A 17,297-nucleotide genomic window follows, 5' to 3' on the forward strand; every position below is an offset into this window, starting at 1 on the left:
AATTTGTACAAGATTAGACAACTTACTTGTGTTAAGATGCTTAATATACCGCTAATTATCTGCACTAAAATCAGCTTCAAAGCTTCAATTTTTTTTCAAAGGGAGGTTGATGATGAAGGAGTACTCTGATGAACAATGAGAGTTGAAAAGACACCTTTTTAAAATTTTTTTTTTTGAGTAAACACGGTTATTTTTTTTTTAATTTTGGAGAAACCAATAAAAATTCTCTTTGCAAATAAATTAAACCTAAAATAATTAGTGGGTCCCAATGCTTAACCATAGTTAATCTGTTTGTTTAAAATTCTTTCTTAGGTCCCAAACGGTGAAGGAAAAAAGTTCGGATCCCTAAAGATGAAAAGTATAAAACTTTAGTCCCCAATTATAACCTTAACTCATATTTTTCACCTCAATTTATATACATGGAAAAATAATTCTTTGTAAAATTTCAATTCACATATATCTATAACCACACGACTATTAAGGATATGTTATAATCATCTTCACAAATAAGTTTAGTACTCCGTACTGTCCAATCTGATACTCCGTAATAAGTGTTAGGCATGTTCAATATGTTTAGTAAGGTCCAATCATCCTCACAAATAAGTTTAGCTCGAATTACAATTCATGATTATTCACGCAACATAACACGATTAATTAACATTAGTGATTTAGTCCCTAATTAAAAGGGGCATCTAGCTATGAAGAATCTAAATAACTCCCGAATATCCACGATTTCATTTCAAACGTACCACCAACTGCACGACAACACATGGAATCAAATAATGAAATAATGGACACCTTCCTATAAAATCAACCAACATCAACCTTCCTTTATTGCGTGCAAGAGTTACCAACAACACCATTTCCTTCTCCGTCAACGAGCAATGGCTTCCTCTTCGTCCGCCATTGTTATTCTCTCACTTCTTCTCTTCGTCGTCTTCGTAGCTGCTTCTTCCGCAAGCTTCGTCAATGGCGATGACAGCCTCCTAATTAGCAGCAGTAATCAAAGAGAGTTCGATTACTTCAAGTTAGCTCTTCAATGGCCGGGTACCTACTGCCGTAACACTCATAAATGTTGCCAAAAGAATGGATGTTGCCGAAAGTAATTATTCTCTCCTTTTCTAATTTTTGATTTATTTTTTTAAATTTTTGTTAATGATTATTTGTTGATACTTGATTGTGTTCGAATTTGGTTTAATTATTGAATTAATTAGAGTAATGTTAATTTTATGTTATTGATCATTTAATAAACAGTTTTGATATACGCAATCTCAAGGCTAATTTGTAAGCATTAATTATATTTCACACAAATACTAGTGCTATTAATTTAGGAATTTATTTCAAAGTTACGCTTAATTGTAGGCTTCTTCAGTTCTGCATAATAAGTGCAATAATTTTAAATTAGATTATAATTCCAATCAAGTCTAATAAGTGCAGGTGAGTTAAGCAAATTTTAGGTGAATTAGGGGAATTTTTGGATTCGAGACAATGTATTTTTCGGATGATTAGAGTGCATTCTATTCAATCATGTAGAATTGTTGATCGAGCTTGTGATTGTAGTTGATATACAACGAGAAATGTACTAAGAGTTATCGTTATTTTGGAGAATAATCCATGTGTCTAATACGACTACGAGCATAGATTAGAGTATAGTTTATATTTTGTTTGCATATTGAAGGAATTAGGGTTAATATAGGATTAACTTGCATCTTGAAGATGACCGGTAATTAATACGTAGTAGCTCTCTTGGCACGTAAATTGATGCAGCACTTTACAATGCAATAGCTTATTTGTTGTAGACTTGTAGCCTTAAGTGATGGATGAAGTGGGAGTATCAAGTTTAATACATGAAACAATGCCTGGGAGTTTTAGGATTTTAAGAGCTGTTAAATTGTTTTTAAAAACGTTTAATTGATTCCATTTTGTGAAGTTTATAAATTGACAAACTGTTTTTGTATTTCTTTTCTTTCAGTTCCGGTGCTCCCAAACACTTCACAATCCGTAAGTTTACTGCAATACCATAAAATCTTCATTAATTCTAATTATATACTCTGTATATTATTTATGGATAAAATATGCTTAAATCTGTGCAACCTGCAGATGGCCTTTGGGCTGACTACAATGATGGAAGCTGGCCTTCTTGCTGCACCAAGTCTGAGTTTGACGAGAATGAGGTATATTATCTTCAGATATGATCGTCACGGCTGTTCAGTTTCTTATAATGAGTTTCTAAAACCTTCTGCTTGGTAGATCTTTCTGATCATTTTTTATGGCAACATGAAATTGAAGTGCATCTTGTTTAGACTCTTATGTTACTTGTCGAATTGATTGTTGTCATGAAGCGTCTTTCTTCCTCTATGTATCTACTTCTCACCTAAGTTGTATGCGAAGGAAGTAGCCAAGTTACAGGTGATATGTTGTATTGCAATTCACAATTGTTTCTAATGTAGCTGGGAATCTACTTTCAATCAAATTCTAGGAAAAACCCTCCAGAAAAGAAAGTAACAGATATAACTCATATAAGTTGCAATTTACTCATGTGTACTCAAGTATGTATACATTGTGCTATGGTGGTATTGCTGTAGGTACCATCATAAATTCTAAGATGGATGCATGCACAGCTTAAATTGCTGCCTTCTTTTTTGGTACATGATTCTGGCAAGCCTGGCATGCATTATTTACATGGTGTTAAAAATTATAAATATGCATTCTATGTTTCTAAAATGAAATGGACAAAGATATTTTCTTACATGACTCTTTCCTATCTTTTCTGGGTTCTAGATATCAACATTGCGCAACGCATTGGATGAGTATTGGCCAACTCTAAGCTGTGGCTCACCATCATCATGTTATGGACATAAAGGCTCCTTTTGGGGACATGAGGTGGTTATTACGAATCCATTACTAAAATCATGAACTTGCTTGTATTTATATATATACATATATATATATATATATATATATATATATATTTATTATGTTTCTAACCGTGCCTCTCTTTTGTATCCTTGTGGTGCCTGTTTGGAATGATCAACATGTCAGTGGGGTAAGCATCTTTGCCTTCTCATTAATTCTTACTCCAATTTGTGTAAGAGATTTTACATTTTTTTTGGACGAATAACTAGTAAGTTGGAGTTATGCTGAATAGAGAGATTTATTAGTTTTTCCTTGTGAAGAGTCCAAAAAGTTTCTTGGGTTCAAGGTAGACATGTAAGTTATCCGTCTTTCTTGTGTATTAGAAGTAATGCAATCATCAAATGTGGTGATACACTGATACTTGATGCTCGTCCTTAAAATCTCTGATTTTGCTGCAATTACCTCAACAAGCAAGAGTCTTAATGGAGAGAATCGATTTTAATGCTGACATGGGATTAGTCAGAATATCCACTTGGGTTCTAAATGTTGTTTAGTACTGGATCAAATATAGGAATCATACTTAAACAAAATCATGTTCTGTCTCTTTGGACTACAATGGATTATAGCAATTATTTTGTGAAAAGGTCTTTTACTTGTTATCATGAAGATCCAGGTTAATCCCTTTCCACCCTAGGCTTTATAAAAAAAAACTCACTTTGTAATGATAGGCATAATTTTATGTAGATATAGGTCCCTTTAATCCATAGGCAAGCCTTGTTGGAGGCCGGAGAAGCACATGGGTAATGGTCTAGTATGGTTTATAAACTATGACCAGGTACCTTTGTGTTAACATATTTAAATCATGAGGACATGTGATTAATGTCTTAGCTTGTAATCTTTGAAATTTAAATTAACTTGTTAACCTAACATTTTACTTTTACTCCTTTATTTGTTGTGGTATGTATCTCAGAAAAGCATGGGACTTGCTCTTCTCCAGTGATACGAGATGAGTATAATTATTTCCTGACAGGACTCAGCGTCTACTTCAAATATAATGTCACGGTGAGTGCTTTAGAAAATATATTCAAGTATTGAGAGATTTCCTGTCCCTTAAATTACATATGCTGTACTGAAAATCCATTCAAAATTTCCTTATTCTAAATGGTATTTCTTTTCTGCTAATTCAAGTTTTTAGCCTATTAATTTACTCACTAATAGATTTTGATGCACAATTGCAGCAAGTTCTGTTTGAAGCCGGATATGTGCCTTCAAATACCGAAAAATATCCGCTTGGTGGCATAATTTCTGCTATTGAAAATGCTTTCCACTTATCACCTTCAGTAGCTTGCTCAGGTGGTGCTGTAAAGGAACTTTATTTGTGTTTCTATAAGGATTTCAAGGTTAGTTCTGATTATTGTATTCCTACTTCAAACCTCTATAGCTGTCTCATATCAATCTGCTACATGTGAAAAGTTGTGTTCATGCACAATTTTCCTAGACTTTTGATTCGAAAATTTTATGTTCCTTTTTATACTGTGGTGAAGGAAACAATATTGGCCATAGTTCTTAGAAGATTGGTAGAGAAATTTTACTAAAGTGCCTATTTAATTGAAGTTTCCAATAATTTTCTGCCTTCTCAAGTTATTGTATGTAAATCTCTGTATATTTATGACTTTCAAGGCCCTTTGGGAACCCATGGAAGTACCGGGTGAAAAAATGATATATGGAAGCCAAATTTGAAGGCTATAATACCAATGTATAAAAAGGCTCAAGGCGCACCAAGGCGTTTTGGAGTACCTTGCGCCTAAGGCGCGCCTCATTGAAGTGAGTCGCATATAATAAGAAATAAAAAAATTCTGAAAAAAAAAACATTTTGTGCGTCTAGGCGTGCCTCTGTGCGCCTTAGCTGCGCCTCATTGAAGTGCCTCCCCCAGACCATAAAAAGCACACGACCTCTAACGCCTAGCGCATCAGCACCTAGGCGTGCCTTTTCAAACACTATATAATACACGAAATCAGAACAATGTAGGAGGTGTCAGGACCCGGTGTCAAAAACCACCCAATTGGGATGGTATTATGGTCCATGGTAAACATCTCGGCAATTTTTATTTCTCGGGCCAAAAAAAGTAAAAAATTGCCAAAATTGAAGACTATTATCCACTCTTTTTGAGCAATTTTGGAGGCTTCGAGACTCGGTGTCGGAAAGTCTTGAGATAATAGGTGATACGTTCCGGGGTCATAATACGTCGTTTGGAACCATATATGATCATTATATATTGTCATAAATGTCTGTGGTAGGCTTGAGTGTATGAAATCGGTGCAAGTTGTAAAATGGTAAATTGGCCGTTTAAAGGCATATTGGATGGTGTTACCCACCCAAATAGACTCCCGGGGTGTATTAGGGTCCATGGTAAGCATCTCTGCAATTTTTGTTTGTGGATCCAAAAAAGGTAAAAAATTATCCAAAATTGAAGGCTATAATACATGATTTCGGGTCAATTTTTGATATTTTTTCAAAAAATAAACTGAATGCGTGGGGTGACTCTTGGGGTCATAACAGGTGGTTTGAAACCATAAGACACCTATAAAGATGTCTATAAAGTACCAAGAATGAGTTTTGACTCTTATTTCGAAAATTCATGAAATATAATGATGTCATATAAGTATAATGATGTGATGTGATTGACTATAATAATGTCATATTAATATAATGATGTCATAAAAGTATAATTAAGTGATGTGCCTCACGTGACAAGTATTAATATAATGATGTTATCAATCTCTTTCATCCAGTTCTAACTACAAGGGTTTAAACTTTTGATGACATACAGCCTCGAGCTTGTGCAACTGACATTAGAATCAAACAAAAGGTGGATTATTCAAAACACTCATGTCCAAAGTATGTCAGCTTACCAACTTATGATTCTTCAGGTAAGCTCTTCATATATATTGTTGTATATTATGTATTGGTGTATCTCCAATTGTATTGTCATGTGGACTAACTGAACTCTCTCATTAAACTTTTATTGCTTGTTAAGTAGCTTAGTTTGCTGCCTTTTTAATTCGAGATTATGTAGAAGCTGCCTTTGTTGGGGGTAAGATAGCACAATATGACTCATTAACTTACCTCATTCTTGGCGGGGGGCCACTTGCAAATAAGACATGATGAGTTTTAGTATGGCTTTGTGTTTTGCACTATACTCCTCCTCTTTCCTACCCATGTTAGTGTTAAAGGCTTATCATCTATCTTTGTTAATCAATATTGAACTTAAAAATGTGGTACTCTGACCTTTGACTCCTGAGGCATGATTATTTTCCCTTCATGGTAATTTACTTTCAAATAGATCTCCCTTTATTCCATTACTAATCTTTTGAATGATATCCTTTAAATTACAGACTTTAAGCAAATCAGTCCATATTTTCTGGAACCTTGGCCTATCATTGGTATGCTGAATTGATTAATCTAGAATTGTTTGACTAGCTATTTAGTAGGACACAGAGAGCTGATTGCCAAGCAAAACAAGCAGCTCTATTTCTGTAGCCATGTCACTGAAACTATAACCATTATTGTTCTGAGCTTATTTTGGGTACATGTGTTGGGTTGATTTATATGTGACAGGTTAATCCCCTCCCCACAAGTTATAACTTAAACCTGTGTACCAATCAAATATGAACATAATTTCGCACAAGTATGTATTCTGACAAGAGTAAAATCTTCTTGCCTATTAGTAAACTGATGGAGTATAGCTGTTAAGTGGATGGATGTGAAAGAACAACACATAATCATGACTAATGAGCTAACAGTTCTTCAATTCAATGTTAAATTAGCATCTTAGATTGACAGAGAATGTTAAGGATTCCTCATTCTGAATCTCTGTTAGTTGATTCATTCATATGTTTTTGCATATGCCAACTCACTTCCTCAAACAAAGTTTGATATCAATAAACTCGGTTGTATCATGCATGTGCAGTTGTTCCAAGTTCCATGCTAACATCAAGTGTTTTGAATATCAAAATCTTCTTCTGGACTTCATTACTGACAATTTAGTCCGTGATGTTTGCATATACTGCAGGCCAAGTAATTACAGTGGAACGCAGAAGTTGGATCCTTGTTTTGATATTCATCATAATCAGCTTATAGTAGATATGTATCCCATGATTTTTATAGTCGTCTGCTATGTCAAATCAATGAAGTAGCAACTCAAATTTTGTCTAGACAGATACAAGGAATTCGAAATTTTTAACAGAAGTTTTTAAAATTGGAAGATCTGGTTGTTGATGACTATTATTTCAATCAAGTTTATGATTTTAACTTGTGGTGTTGTTCCATGTTGGGTTCTATACTTCTATGTACAATATGACATTGATACCTTAGTTTTTAGTTGATTGTGAGGTGGCTCTGGTTTTCTGCTAAAAAGCTTCTTTTGTCATTGAACAGGGCTAGGAAATGCTGGAGCTTATAAGTCAATTGCAATTTGATACGGAAGGCTCTGCCAGATGCAGTTGGGTTATCACTTAAGTGCTGGGACTGATCCCTCTAGCATCCAAATTCATCAGCCAAGTCCTGCAATCATCCATCGGATATCATATTACTTCGCGTAGCGGAAGTTCTCATACAGGGCAAGATTTATCCTTATTGTTCTTGCCAGTTATCAGAGTCATGCTGCAGTCTGTTCACACGTTCAGTACTTTGCATACGATCACTATTCTTGACAATTATTAGTTTATCACCATACAAATATGTTATCTGTGTGGCCTGAAATAATGTCAATGGCTCTTGTTGTAACACATTCATTTAGTCTACTTTTACAAGAAAATGCTGTACAAAATATTGATGCGAAGCTCTTTTCCTCTTAGTCCTCACTTCTCTGTTTTCTCTCCTCTATTCTCCCTTTCCTTTTACTTTCAGATCTCTATTTCTCTATTATTTTTCCTATAATAATCAAATAAACATAGGAATCTCTTTTCACAATCTTGTTTTCCATTGAATATAGTTATCTTTGAAAAATGATTTCCTTGAGAAATGCATACAATCAAAACAAACGAAGCCTTAGGTTATTTTGATTATATTCAAATACTAATTAACAATTCTGTATCCAAAATTCCGAATGAAACTTATTATCTAAACTACTATCTACATATAATTAAAAAGTACTGTATCAATTAGTGATATGCCAAGTGAAATCGCTACTACTAAAGTGGCAAAACCAAAAACTACATACCAAGTATTTATAAGAAAATACAAGTTTCTCTAAGTGATAAACAAGCATTTTTGTAAATTAATCAACAACTTTTTCATTATTGTGGGCTCTATCGTTGATAGTGATTGGATGAAATTGTTGATATATTTTCAAAATTGCCATGTGATAAGCAAACTTGCTTATTACTGTGATTAATTGGGGCAAACTTTTTTTTTTTAATTTTTTTTATTTAATGAATTACTGTATAATATAGAGTAGCAAATTAAACTAGTAAAATCGGTTTTACTTCGTACTCAGTATTAGATATCATAAACTCATAACAGCGCGATTAAAAGATTGTCGTAATTTGACAGTCCAACCAATTGACGGTTGGTGTAGTGTGTTTGGGACTACACTTGGTAGGAGGACCTGTTCGATCCCCCGCAACAACAATTGGGAGGAGACTGGAACCTAATCATCCAGAACTGTTCTCCGATTCAGGATTAGCCCAAAGGGTGAACCGGGTAGAGCATTCAAAAAAAAAAAAAAAAAATTTGAAGGTCCACATCTTGGAATAACCCAAATGGTTAGAGCTTCATTCGGTCATTCCCGATTTCAGGAGATCAAGGGATCGATTCTCTCCGTACGACTATTAGGGTCTGTTCTCATACGTTTATTTTCAGTTAAGCTCAGCTCAGCTTACTTCAGTTTAGCTGAGTTTAGTATATGAAAACAGGTCCTAAAACACAAAAAAACAAAGCCAGGACTCAAAATCACTCCTCTCTCCCCTCCACTAGTAAAACCCTTAAACCCTAACTCAAAAATCAGAAAAATTGAAAACAAGATTAGGGGGCATAATCAAACTTCTCAGAAATTGAACCCAATCATTCGCGAGGTAATTAATCGTTTTTGAATGTTGATCTTTACATTAGCAAGCTCTCTCAATCAAACTTTCGATTTTTTTTTTTTTTTTTTTTTTGGGGAGGGGGGGGGGGGGGGGGGGGGGGGGGGTTCAATTATACTATTCTAGTTGTTGGTTTAATTTTTCATGTGAAATTTGCGCTTATATTGTATTGAATTGTATTTGGTACATGTGCAGAAGCAATAAGTTTCTGTAATTGCGGTTTTCTTCAATTGAGCTCACATGAAAATGTACATTTTCTCACTCTTAATTAGTCATTCATTTATTCTAAATCTTAAATTTGGTTTATTTTTATGCGTATAAAGTGTCAAATCGTTGCAAATAATTTGAAACGGGCGTAGTAATTATAATTACTACTTGGTATGAAAATGGTTGCAGCTTAAAGATCAATGCTGGCATTCTTACTAATTTCGAAGTACTCGATTTATTACATTCGAGAGGGGCTGCCAAGGATCCTACCCGGGCCATGGGTTTGTTAAAATCGTCTGAATTCAAGGTTGATACTTTAGCTTTGTTCGTTTCCTTTTTTTTTTTTTTAAGCTGAATGCCGTGTTTTTTATTTCGTGATATGGAGACAATTATACCTACAGTTGATGTTTGTTTTTACAATTTGTGATTAGGTTTATGATTATTTGCTTGAGAGTGCTGCTTGTGATCAGACTAGAGAAAGTATCAATGATCTTATAGAGAAATTTAAAGAGTATCAGCTACCTAAAGCTGAGCTGATCAACATCATTAACAATCGCCCCTCTTCTGCAGTCGAATTGGCTCCGGTACTATTCTTTTGAATATCTTTTCTCAATTTTGTCTTTAAATCTTCTACATCATATGGTTGTAATTGTTTTTGCATAATTCTTCCATGTCCTTTGCTCGGCTATTACTCTGTAAATGAGTGTTTGCAATCGGTAAATGTTGGTGATTTTTAGTTGATGTTATTTACCTGATAATAGGCTGATAAGGTTGCATGCGCTCCGAACTGTTTTCATATTGCCATGGCCTCTTTATGTTAGGTTTTATTTTATGCAACCTTGATATCAATAGGTCGTGTATTTTGCAGTAAATTTTACATATTCTAATAAATGCTTAGATTTAGGATAGAATCATTAGCAAGTATTAGCTGTAGGATAAGCATTCCCTAAATTTCACTTTCTAAGATATTGAAAAGTAAGCTCCTAGATGCGAGTTCTTAGTCATCTAACGATAGACCTCAAACAAAATGATGTTTTGTATTCTTATAATTTACTGTTAAATATTCACGTACACTGCAAACCCTGACTCGTTCCCATTCAGATGAACTGTTGATGAATTAAAGGAGGAAGACTTATAATGGGCACTAATGGAAGATATTTATATTTCACTGAATGTACCCATAACAATAATTTCTCTTTTCGAATTTAACTAGGAGAAATTATTGAATGTGCCTGGAACAAGAGTAATTGCTCTTTTCAAATGAGCTGTTGATGAATGAGGGAAGACTAATTCATGAGGTTTTGGCATTTGTATGTCCTTTGATGATTTATACTTAAAAGTTCAAAGTGTCTTAGAGAGTGAGGTGGACTGGTCCCGATTCTCTCTAGAGTCTATGATTTATGCTTCACAGAGACCTCTTTAGTTGTTATTTTCACGAGGTAAAGAACTACAGATAAGTTAGCTATTCCTCAATTCAAGTTTTTGATACATTTATTTTTTTGCTGGGCTTAACAACTCATCAAGTCAAATTTAAATTTGATTTCTCTTTGTCCCAGCTTTTTATTTTCTTTCCCTTCCTTATCTCTATTGAAAATGAACCTAGTGGTAGATGTATCCTGGTCCAACTTTAGCTCTATGCTATGAGAAACAAGCTTTACTTGATTCTCTCCGACCGCCAACTGCAGTGTAAGTTACTTCCATGAATGTCAATGTGTGAAGTTTAGTTCAGTTGTGGAGCCTATAGTTTCTTTGAGGCTCCATATGAGCTGGATTTCAGCTTTTTCACGTGTTATCATGGCGAGGATGAATTGTATGAAGACTGATTTTTTATTATTTCTTTCATTACTCGACTTTCCTTCCCACTGAGCTTATTCAACAACCTCTCATCTTCATCCTAGAATCCTGCACCTCGCAATAGATAATGATCTTGGACTTTAGCTCATGAAGATAATTCATGGCACCCCTCAATCCAACACTAAGAAAATCTATGGCTTATGTTAATTCAAAAATCCTTAAGTATTTGGCTTGGTTTTGAGTTTGAAAAGAAACCAAGGAGGAAGATTTAGAAAGATAATGTAGAACTTGGAAACCAATCTGCATGTCATCTTCTTACAAGTACAAAAAGATGACTGGATTGTAGTTCATTCACAAATGCAACTAAATAAAGATGGTTTACTCTTGAGGGAACCTCCTGGTTACTATGGTATTATGTCATTGACTTCGACATTAATCATAGCAAGCCTCTGTTCTAGCTGCAACTTATTATTATTTTTTTTAATAGATTAATGGTGGGCAATTTAGTTGTGACGCCAGTCACAGGTTTACAAGTTGGTTAAGTCTATGCTTATGGCCTAGAACACATAGGTGGGGTGGGGAGAGAAAAACCTTGCATAAATGTTTCTGGTTAGATCTGAGTTTAAGGTGATTTTGAAGACCATCTACTCCTTCTACCAGATTAGCCCTTGCTAGCTGTGCTGGCTGCAAGATGTTAGACAGTAAGAGCTTTAAACAAGCTCTCCGAATAGAGTGGAAAATTCATTTCCTTATTGAAGAGGTGGATTCTGACTTTTCTGAGCAAGATATCTTCAAGTAACTGGAATAGAATCATTAGAATGGCTTCTTAATATCCCTTTTGTTGATTACTGATCAAGTTTGTGATGTTTAATGCAGATGCCTTTAGTTTGTAGTATTTCATATTATGTAACTTCTATGGCTTCACCTTGAAAGTCTTTTTTTCAAAATTTTCTTCCTTTTTCTGCTATCTGTTTCATCCAGGCAGTGCTTGTGTTGTTTCTTTGATGCATTTCTGAGTTGCATTCTTACCATAAGTTTCCTTCCCTCTTTATTTATAGATCATTGAGGCATTGGAACAGCGTAATTGGAATGATGATACGTTGGATGAGATGGCAGAGCTGATAGTTCAAGTGCTGCCACCTCGTCCGGACCAGAAAAATACGAATGAGGAGGGAACTGCTGAGGATAATGGTGCACAAGCGACTGATGAGAATACTATTGCACAAATGACTGATGAGAATAATACTGCACAGGTGGCTGCCGAGGATAATAAACAGGTGTCTGATGGTGATAACGGAGAAGAAGAGATGGACGACAGCTGACCTTTCCTAGATGCTTAGATGAATTTGTGCAGATTTTTTTGAATTGTTAGTTAACCACTTTCTAGGTTAAGATTGGATCAGAATGCATATATAATGAAATACTTTTCTTGACACAACAGTCTTTAAGCCAGTTTCTTGTGTCATTAGGTAAGTGCCAATGTGTTTTCTTGTTAGCCCTTTGGTTACACACTTAACAGTCCCTTCTGTCCTTGTCGTCTACTGTAGTTTCAATCAATGTATTAATGCCATTGGCTATGTTCATAGTCATACCCACAAGGTTGCACGATACAAGTTATAGATTTTATCAAGTAAAAGGGAATAGAATGGCATCAAAACATTCCTTTCCGAGGTCCTTCAGAAGCATTTTTAGTTTTTATGCAGATAGCAACAAAATCTGCATTATCAATTTTAGATGATGCCTATCCTGTTTCTTTGTTGCATTTCCGAGTTCCATTCTGTCATTATTATCCCAGAAGGATATTTCCTATTTTGCTTTATAGATACATTGGAACAGTGCAATTGGGATGATGATACGTTCAATGAGATTGTGAGGAGCTGCCGAGCTAATGGTTCAGGTGCTGCCACAACCAGCATTATGACAATGGAGCTTCCAAGGAATCAAGGATGTTTCTGCACTAGTGGGCAAGTTGATTTTTCTACAAGTCTGTAATGCCTAGATGGCTAGGTCTTCAACAGTATTATCAGCATGGCACATTTATCTCAAAATTCGATCTTTGACACTAAATAATAGTCAAATCTAACAATGAACATGCTGAGAAAACAAAAAAAAGTGAACTCAAATGGCCTACTTTCAGCCTAACTAACAAGTCTAACACTTATACTTGTATAAACTCTTATGCTACTCTCTTTGCAAAAAGTATTCACTGGTTAAATGGCATATAGTTTTACAGCTTCAAATAGCCATACTTTTACAATGCCAGAGGCTTGTTCCTCGGTCAAAAACTGAAAATCTAAGCTACAAAATTTCAAACATCTTTCTAACCATCCCTAGCCCATGCTATTTACATCACAGAAGAAATGACCAAACTTTTTTTAAGCAATATATGAGTATATCAGGGAAAATTCACTCTGCCAAAACTTCATTTACAAGGACAACACGGCATCAGTAGTATCACACTTGTTTAGAATCCGGTAGAATTTTGGTGAATGATACCTGAGGAAGTGAGAAGAAACCACCACAAAACTGTGAGCAGCATTCAACAATAAAAAAAGACTGGATAAAGGAGGAGAGAAATAATGAGGAAAGGAAAGAAAGTGAAAAATCAGAGTTTTCTGAGAATATTACAGAAATAGCTAGATCTAAAAAGATGTGTGCTTTATTGAACTGTTCTTGCCTGCATCCCGCATACCAATTTTCAGTAATACACAAGTAGATGGTGATAGACCCTGTAGAGCCGTACCATCCTTATCCAAATCCGTATATTTTGTGAAATTCACAAATTTCTAAGGAACAAAGATTTGCAGAAACAAATTAGGTGGTATCACTCCAATCATCATAAATCTGCTCCATCCATTGTCTCAAACAATGTTTTGATAAATGTTCTGGTAAATCAACCTGAAAAACCACCAGATCAATAACATTATCATGCCTGATAAATAAAATTATCAGAAATTAATAGACCAACAAAAAAGAATATAAATCATACCAAGCTCCAAGAAGATGAATAGCCATCAGTAGAAAGCAACCAGCTTATAGAACTAGACTGGATACTGAATTTATCATTTGAATCGTCAAGGTCAAGCAAATCATCATCACTTAATTTATCACAATCTCGGTTCCTTCTCCTTTTCTTTCTTTTCTTTTGCCTCCTTTTATGTTTAGCATTAGTTGTAGATTCATCACCAAAGTCCAGTTCATTCTCGTCTGAATTTCCATCACGTTCCATGCCATATATACCAGATTTGCGAAAGCCAATGTTATTACTGACAAACAGTGCTTTCCAGGATTCAGAAGTATGACCTTCCTTAGACAACCTGTAAAGAAGGCTCCATGAAAGAAGGCCAAGCCATTTCATCAATTCTATAGTCTTTGAGTTTAATTGTCCCTTGGAAATCAGGGCCAAACTCTTGGCTTCACTTGTATTTGTACAGATCTCTAAAGCTAGATCACTAATTCTAGCCATCTCCTCAGTCCCTTCATTATGTACCAACCGCAGAAGTAGCCTCCCTTTATTAAACAATGCATTCAACAGAAATAACTGGTCGATAGATACTTGGTCACCGCACTTACATATCACAATCTCTAACCAATAAGATGTGTTATCAAAATTCAGTGGTCTCTTTCTTCTAGTAAGAAGATCGTGAAGCATCAGAAATAATGAAGATAGGTCCCGCTCATCAAGAATGATTAGAAGATGTTTACAAAGGTAAGAAAAAGATTCATCCATAAAAAACTGGCCAACAACTTCCCAAACTTCTTTCAGATTATCTTCATACATTAAATCGAGGAAGTAATCTATAAAGAACTTAGTATCAACTGATAATATTTCACCATCTTTTAAAGACTCTGAAAATTCCTCTGACGACCAGAACTCAGGTACATTTTCTATAAAATTCTCCACTGTGCGTTGAACATCCAAATCAAGAAAATAGTGAGGTTTTGTTGCAACAACTGCTGGTGACTGACCATGTTTTCCTTTCCATTCAAGCTCTTCCCAACATATGTCCCTGTTCACAAAGGCAAACTGTGCCAGTGACTTTGCACCCTTACCATGTGCCGAATCACCCACCAAAGAAAAAGTTGAAAACCATTGCAAGATTCGTTTTGGATTTCCTGCATTGATCAAATATCATGCCACAGTCAGAAACTTCTGTAGAGTTTAACAGCAAAGACTTCCAGAAACAGCTCACTTTGCCTCATTTATAAAATAAAAATAAAAATAGAAGTAAAGCATTGATAATAGCAATAAATTGCGGCATGAAAACTATGGAAACCGGATGAAGGAGCTATAATAAGTAGGTAACTACTAGTCTACTACACAGTAACAGTAAAATCATATCACATAGAAATTACTGATCTAAAAACAAGTACTTTAAGCAATAGCATAAAGTACAAGCAACAAAACTAGCTTACCTTCAAAGAACTTTTCAAGCCTGTGACATTTCTTAGCCAAAATTATCCCAGCTTTCTGTGGTCTCCTCTCAAAGAGCATTTGAAAGACTTGAGAAGCAATATCCCACTTACGAGGCTTGGATTTCAACAACCTCATAAATAGGTCACGCTGTTCGGGTGGGGTGATTGAACTTATGTTAGAAATAGCCTCACAAAGCCACAATCTAGCCTCTGATCGGCCTTCAGAGGTAATAAGTCCCCATAAGATCTTTTCCAACTCGTTGTAGAGGGGCATTCTTAGGTCAGCGGTATCAGAATTCTTGTCATCACCCCAAATAGGTTTCGATAAAAAGAGTTCAATCATCATGCACAATAAAGCTGCCTATAATTTTGATATGAATTACACCTCTTTTATCATCTGCAACAAGAATGCACACAATCACTCATATGTTGACATGTTGTAGGATGCTCGGTCATGATAACTATTAAATTGTTCCCAGACTTATTAAGTAATAAGCTTGATTATGGTATAAACAAAATTTTGAAGTAAATTTTCTTCCAAATAGTACTAGTGGGAAGTTTCTTGGCAGAAATAATATACTAAAACATCATACACAGATTTAAGTAACACCTCCCCTCAAATTAAAATCAGTAAAACAATGGTAGCAAATTAGCAATGCTTTAAGTTTTCAGCTTGGACTAAGGATTTAATTCTCATGGATGGATCAATAACATCAATTGGCGCATATACTAGTTTGGGTTGTTCGGAAATTTGTTCCATACGGAATTAACAGTCGCATAATTGGAATAATTTGTTCAATAACATCAATGAGGAAATGAGTTAAACTACCATGGTAAAGAAATAATTCGTTCCATACGGAATTAATAGCCACATATACTATTTTGGGTTGTTCGGAAGTTTGTTACATTTTCCAAAACCGTGACAGTCTAAATTTGAAAGTTCCAAGAAGCCCGAACTTAAATCAGCAATGGAGAACAGTGTATATTAACCTAACTGTTAGATACTAAGTATAATTTCTTGCATACCAAAAGATTCAAATCCAAAAATCGAATAAATAGAGTTGAACAAAATCAACAAATACAAAAAATTTCGTACTACAGAAGATGAATATGAAGACAGTATAATCATGAGTATAAGTAGAATCCCATATTAATCAAGAATTCAAACAAAAACTCAAAAATAAATTAGAAATTTGATTTGAGCTATGCAAGCCAATGTAAAAATTAACCAAAAATAATTTGGAAAGAAAATACTAAGAGAAAGATTAATACCTAGCGAGTAAGTGATTACGATTTCTGGAAGAGTTTGAACTTGCCCTAGATCATTTCTTCTCAATTTGGTCTTCAATTTCTAAACTTGGGGGAAATAGTGGGAAAAGAAGAAGGGTGCTCTTTCGCTCTTTCTTGTTTCTTCTTTGGCTTGTGTTCTAATGGTAAAGTGGTAAACACATTATTTATTTTTAATGTTTTTTTTTTGGTTTTGGTGAAATAATTATTTTTGAGGACTAGGTGTAATCAAATTTTGTCCTGCCGGTCGAAAACTCCTAATCTCGAAATAGCATACCCAAACTTGTAAAAATGTATACGACCAAAATGATTTATTCTTTCATGTCGAATTCAAACTTTAAACTAAAAATATATTTTTAAGCTTTACCTAAATATCTAAATATATGCACTTATTTGCTTTGTTAGATTGAGCTAGCAGAATGAGCCATTGATGATCACCTTTAGGGCCAGCCGCCAGGCTTGCCAAATGACCCAAATTGTAAACTAAATAGCCAATTGAGTGGTATAATTTGTAATATACATTCGGGTGTACCGTACACTCGGTGTTGCTCATTTGTTGATTGAATGAGTAAATGACCCCGAGTATACGGTACACACGACACGGGTGTGCACGGGTGTACATAATAGGCTCTCATTGAGTGAAGGGGTCAACA

General features: G+C 34.9%; 3 protein-coding genes across 6 annotated transcripts; 2 read left to right on the forward strand and 1 right to left on the reverse strand.

The window, feature by feature from the left end:
- Positions 1-736: 736 nt before the first annotated feature.
- On the forward strand, positions 737-7,239 carry LOC145590577 (ribonuclease 2-like). The gene is made up of 8 exons (XM_081647011.1): positions 737-1,102; positions 1,973-2,001; positions 2,101-2,174; positions 2,782-2,886; positions 3,832-3,918; positions 4,095-4,256; positions 5,688-5,787; positions 6,930-7,239. Exons 1-8 carry the CDS (start codon positions 885-887, stop codon positions 6,995-6,997), a joined length of 843 nt encoding a protein of 280 aa, XP_081503137.1. The 5' UTR covers positions 737-884; the 3' UTR covers positions 6,998-7,239.
- Positions 7,240-8,802: 1,563 nt separating this feature from the next.
- On the forward strand, positions 8,803-12,511 carry LOC145590586 (uncharacterized). Its single transcript, XM_081647018.1, has 5 exons — positions 8,803-8,931; positions 9,136-9,188; positions 9,337-9,454; positions 9,579-9,731; positions 12,000-12,511. The coding sequence occupies exons 2-5, from the start codon at positions 9,181-9,183 to the stop codon at positions 12,261-12,263; spliced, it is 543 nt and encodes a 180-aa protein (XP_081503144.1). The 5' UTR covers positions 8,803-8,931; positions 9,136-9,180; the 3' UTR covers positions 12,264-12,511.
- Positions 12,512-13,110: 599 nt separating this feature from the next.
- LOC145590595 (uncharacterized) lies at positions 13,111-16,808 on the reverse strand. Of its 4 annotated transcripts, none has more exons than XR_014102110.1 (5): positions 16,630-16,808; positions 15,358-15,754; positions 13,931-15,057; positions 13,634-13,839; positions 13,111-13,437 (listed from the first exon to the last, which is right to left on the reverse strand). XR_014102110.1 is itself a non-coding variant. In XM_081647025.1 (4 exons), the coding sequence occupies exons 2-4, from the start codon at positions 15,701-15,703 to the stop codon at positions 13,756-13,758; spliced, it is 1,557 nt and encodes a 518-aa protein (XP_081503151.1). In that variant the 5' UTR covers positions 15,704-15,754; positions 16,630-16,808; the 3' UTR covers positions 13,111-13,755. The 4 variants fall into 4 exon arrangements, 1 of the variants encoding a protein (XP_081503151.1); XR_014102108.1 differs by having other exon boundaries at positions 13,619-13,839; XR_014102106.1 differs by having other exon boundaries at positions 13,570-13,839.
- Between the last annotated feature and the right edge of the window lie 489 nt (positions 16,809-17,297).

Source organism: Chenopodium album, chromosome 2 (genome assembly GCF_948465745.1).
Source record: "Chenopodium album chromosome 2, dcCheAlbu1.1, whole genome shotgun sequence".
NCBI classification, from domain to species: Eukaryota; Viridiplantae; Streptophyta; class Magnoliopsida; order Caryophyllales; family Amaranthaceae; genus Chenopodium; species Chenopodium album.

Excerpts from the sequence above, each read along its gene's own strand:
- LOC145590577 (XM_081647011.1), top strand. The coding sequence starts at position 885 with ATGGCTTCCTCTTCGTCCGCCATTGTTATTCTCTCACTTCTTCTCTTC. Across the intron at positions 1,103-1,972 it reads AAGAATGGATGTTGCCGAAA|TTCCGGTGCTCCCAAACACT; the intron begins GTAATTATTCTC and ends CTTTTCTTTCAG. Across the intron at positions 2,887-3,831 it reads CCTTTTGGGGACATGAGGTG|CATGGGACTTGCTCTTCTCC; the intron begins GTTATTACGAAT and ends ATCTCAGAAAAG.
- LOC145590586 (XM_081647018.1), top strand. Across the intron at positions 9,455-9,578 it reads TAAAATCGTCTGAATTCAAG|GTTTATGATTATTTGCTTGA; the intron begins GTTGATACTTTA and ends ATTTGTGATTAG. Across the intron at positions 9,732-11,999 it reads CTGCAGTCGAATTGGCTCCG|ATCATTGAGGCATTGGAACA; the intron begins GTACTATTCTTT and ends CTTTATTTATAG.
- LOC145590595 (XM_081647025.1), bottom strand. The coding sequence starts at position 15,703 with ATGATGATTGAACTCTTTTTATCGAAACCTATTTGGGGTGATGACAAG. Across the intron at positions 15,058-15,357 it reads GCTTGAAAAGTTCTTTGAAG|GAAATCCAAAACGAATCTTG; the intron begins GTAAGCTAGTTT and ends TGATCAATGCAG. Across the intron at positions 13,840-13,930 it reads ATTCATCTTCTTGGAGCTTG|GTTGATTTACCAGAACATTT; the intron begins GTATGATTTATA and ends GTGGTTTTTCAG.